Source organism: Betta splendens, chromosome 19 (assembly GCF_900634795.4).
Source record: "Betta splendens chromosome 19, fBetSpl5.4, whole genome shotgun sequence".
In the NCBI taxonomy this organism is placed as follows: Eukaryota; Metazoa; Chordata; class Actinopteri; order Anabantiformes; family Osphronemidae; genus Betta; species Betta splendens.
In genome coordinates, this window is record NC_040898.2 from 6,832,646 (window position 1) to 6,837,024 (window position 4,379).

The 4,379-nt window shown below is 44.8% G+C and overlaps 1 protein-coding gene across 1 annotated transcript; it reads left to right on the top strand.

Moving 5' to 3' along the window:
- The first annotated feature begins 348 nt into the window (after window positions 1–348).
- Window positions 349–3,844, top strand: dhrs7cb (dehydrogenase/reductase (SDR family) member 7Cb). Its single transcript, XM_029133773.3, has 7 exons — window positions 349–624; window positions 1,180–1,336; window positions 1,439–1,551; window positions 2,157–2,367; window positions 2,436–2,528; window positions 2,834–2,998; window positions 3,077–3,844. The coding sequence occupies exons 2-7, from the start codon at window positions 1,183–1,185 to the stop codon at window positions 3,283–3,285; spliced, it is 945 nt and encodes a 314-aa protein (XP_028989606.1). The 5' UTR covers window positions 349–624; window positions 1,180–1,182; the 3' UTR covers window positions 3,286–3,844.
- Window positions 3,845–4,379: the final 535 nt, after the last annotated feature.

Sequence of the window (4,379 nt, forward strand, 5' to 3'; positions counted from 1 at the left end):
GCCGAGAGCACGCGCGAGCGCTTGGAATTCTGCGAGATCTCGCGATAGCTGCTCAGTGTCGCCGCCTAAGGAGTCAACACGGTTACTGAGGAAATAAAAATAAAACTTTTAGTATAAGTAGTCTGTTTTGCGGTCTGTTTTGTTTCACATCAGCACTTATTTTTATGAGTTCTCTCAGAAAACACAAATTTAATTTCACTTATTCTAATACTCTATCACACTATTTCCAGTCTGCCTCATGTAAATGTGTTCCTGTAATAATTTACTGGAAATAATTTATTCTGAACATATCTTACAAAATTAGTACTTCAATCAGTTTAAAGCAGCATTACAATGTAAATATTTTGCTATTTTTAACACTTCATTGATTTTTTTTTTGTGTTGGCAACAAGGACACGTGCCTCAGATTCTGTGCTCCACATATGTGTATTAATGGCTGACTCAAGCAGAGGCTATTCTAAGCAGCAGGTTCCAGTGGAAAGCAGTGGGACAGACACAGAGACACAGAGCAGCGGGCTGCATGTCTGAAGGGACGAGGGACACGGAGGCAGGAGAGGAGCTGCTAACTGAACCTATAAAAAACAACAGGCAGTCCTCCGGAAGGATTAACTCCATATTGGTGCTGTAAGTGAACCCAAAATAATGCAGATTACCGTGTCTGTGTGTGTTTGCATGTGAGAATGGTATAAATGTGCACTCACACTGACTAACCCACTGGGAGCCAATCGTGCGTCAGCTCGAACAGAGGACTGAGCTGAGAGGTCAATCATAAATATTGGTTTTATCGTGGATCAGGAGCTAATGTATGTTAGTGCATTGCCAAGCGGAGCAGGACAAGTAAGGTCATCCATTGCTTATAAATGGGAGCCAGCCCAGTTACACCCCTGGAGTATCCTATGACAATATCCTGGAGGTGGCATCTTGAGGCGACTGCTTGGCCCAGAATATATTTAGCTGTTCTCCTAAAACTTACCTTACAGTCATACGTACAGTAGCAGTGCCACCAAATGCAAACTGATAAATGCAGAAAAGTAAATGTTGTCATCAGCTACAGCAGGATCCGAGGTGGATAGTACTGTACTTTACTTAAGTACATCATCTTGAATAGTTTACAATTCAAGTGCTTCTTGTTGATATGACGACTTATTCTACCACTGATTTTCTCGTTTTCCTTCACAGAACATGGCACTGCCCTCTGTGATGGTGTTGCCCCTCCTGATAGTTGTGGCTGCGGGGATATATTACATCTACAATGAGGTCATGCACCTCATGTCCAAGTCCTTAGTGCGAAACAAAGTGGTGGTGATCACAGACGCTGTGTCCGGAGTGGGAACTGGTAAAGTCCTTACAAAAAGCGAATCAGCTGTTTTTTAATAAATAAATTGTCTAATTAACTGTAATGTATTTTCTTCTGTTGTAATGTATCTTCTTTGTTCAGAATGTGCCCAGCTGTTCCATAAGGGTGGAGCCAGACTGATCCTTTGTGGGACCAGCTGGGATAAGCTGGAGTCTCTGTTTGACAGTCTCACTAATGACGCAGACCCCAGAGAGGTGAGGAAACCGACTAAAATCACAGTCTAATAATATACGCTGGAAAATCTACAGTAACTGTTGTTATCAGAGACCGAAGCGTTTATCATTGCACGAAAAGCCCTCAAATAGCCAGTAGGAATAAACAGTGGGCTTTAAGTTGGAGGTTGTGTTGTTTTCCTGATACTCCTCTGCTCTGTCACCACCTCTGACTCTGAACAAGACAATAACAGGATGTCCTCCCTGACAACACGCTGTCCTCCACTGATGTTTAATACATAGACCAGAACAAATGTGTGTATTTAAAAAAAAAAACGCACAGGACAGTATTACTCAACCAGGACAAGGTTGATATTTCCGCTTTGAAAAACCAGGATATCTTGTTAAGTCAAGTGGAAGGTGTTTTGTGTCTTTTATGGCAGGATATAAGTCAAGTGTGCTGTTTACAATGAGATAGACATGAACCAGGCCTATAGAAAAGGAAAGGAAAGGAAGGAAAAGAAACACTCATGAAAACATAGGCAGCAGTCTAGTCTACAATAATCCTGGCTTTGTATTTGCTCTTATAAAACAACTTATATAGTTTGAACACATAGCAAATGGATATGATTCGCTCTCTTCCTCAGACCTTTGCTCCAAAGCTAGTGATCCTGGACTTCAGTGATATGGACAGCATGGAGGACGTGGTGGCTGAGGTGCTGGAGTGTTACGGCTACGTGGACGTCCTGATCTGTAACAGCAGCGTGAAGCTGAAGGCCCCGGTGCAGAGCATCTCCCTGGAACTGGACAGGAACATCATGGACGTTAACTATTTCGGCCCCAGCACTCTTGCGAAAGGTGAGCAAAGGCTTTCTGAGAGCGCAATGTTTGCATCTGAATATTAACGTGTCCAAATAATGCGGCAGGTGTTCTTCCACCTATGATTTCAAGAAGATCGGGACATGTTGTACTGGTCAACAGCATCCAGGGCCGACTGGCCATCCCATTCAGAAGCTCATGTGAGTAGCAGCAGATTGAGTTTAACCCATTTAAAAAAAAAAGAAAAATTAAACACTAACAAAGATGTGGTTTTGTACTCACAGTGTGATGTAATAAGTGGGAGGGGCTCCGCTCGCTAGACAGAAAATAATGAAACGGAACGTGTCCTCAGCAACGCGTGGAATGTGTCACACCTCTTTTGTGTTTGTGTGATCGCCGTCTGTGTGTGTGTGTGTGTGTGTGTGTGTGTGTGTGTGTGTGTGTGTGTGTGTGTGTGTGTGTGTGTGTGTGTGTGTGTGTGTGTGTCTGCGTGGACACCTGTCAGACGCCGCCTCCAAGCACGCGGCGCAGGCCTTCTTCGACTGCCTGCGGGCGGAGGTGGAGGAGTACGGGATCGTCGTCAGCACCGTCAGCCACACTTTCATCAACGCGTCCGACCCGCCCCCTGCTGAGGAGCCGGCGGGCCCCAAGCCCAGCGCCCTGGCTGCATGTGGGTAGTAAGTGAGCGAACGGGTGCAACTAGTAGTAAATAACTCAGACAATTCTATATTCATCTCTTCCTCCGCAGTTGTCGCCAGTCAGCTGACCCACGGCGTGCGTCCATGCGTCCTGGCCAATGAGATTCTGCACACGGTGAACAGGAAGAGGAAGGAAGTGGTGCTGGCCCACCCCGTCCCCAGGGTGGCCCTCTACCTCCGCTCCCTCGTCCCCCCCGTCCTCTTCGCCGTGCTGGCTGCCGGAGTGAAGGACTCGGCGCTGGCTGCGGAGCTGCAGTAGGAGACAGGCAGCGAGGCGTGAAGCAAGGCGAGCGTGAAACCGCCCGACGTATTGAAGTCGGTGAGACTGAGGTGAAGCAAAGCGGAGTTCACTGAATTCAGTGGCATGTTTTAAGTATTGGGGCAACTTAGCAACAACACACAGTTACATGTATCCGTCACAAACATTCAAATTGCTTGTAGAAATGTAAACGTGTTTTTAAACTGTAATGGCAACAAAAACTGAGAAAACTGTTACTTCTTTTTGACATTGTTCTAATGTTGTTTATTATAAAATCACCCCTTTTTTATGTATAAAGGCACAATAAAATGATTAAAAGTCAGCCTCTCAGTAAAGTCATATACAACACCACCACCAATCAGCACCTTAATGAATTAAAGGGGCTCGTATTTAAATTAGCTCTAGTTCCAGTTATGAAATGCATAAACATAAACTGTATTTTGCAATTAAGGCAAGGCTGTAAAGCAGTTGTAATGTTGTCAGAATCTTAACACTTATTGGAATGAGCCTAATGTCAAATTAAGAAGCGAATATAAAATGATTTATTTGCACGCTGTGATGAACTGGTGAGCGTATTTCTCCGTGCGTCCTCTAGGTGGCAGCAGCAGCGCGTTAGTGACGCTGCCTCACTCGCGATGCCGAAGAGTTGACCTTTTCCAGACCCTCTCTGGCTGCGAATCGTTCATCGGGGCTCACGGCCCCAGTAACGTTGAACCAATGTAATATGTCACTCATAAAATGTGTAACATCTGATGATAAACGCTGGCTGTGGTTGATGATCACATTTTTCTAATTACTAGGACATATAAAAACAGCAGCAAACAAACTAAAGCCTGTGAATTTGTTGCCGAAACAAATTGTTTGACCGCAACTAATTCGGATTTATTGCTGCGATCAGTGCACGGCTGGACTAAAGCACTAAAGCCTCGGCTTGATATTATCCTGTGAGGATTACATCGCTGGGATCAATGCTGTGAACATGATGTATAAGCTATTTAGTGATCACTCCTTGTATCCAAAGCACAAGTAGCGGCTTCAGACATACAGATCAATGCATCACCATTAAAGTAGCGCATCCGTCCATAAACCTGCTG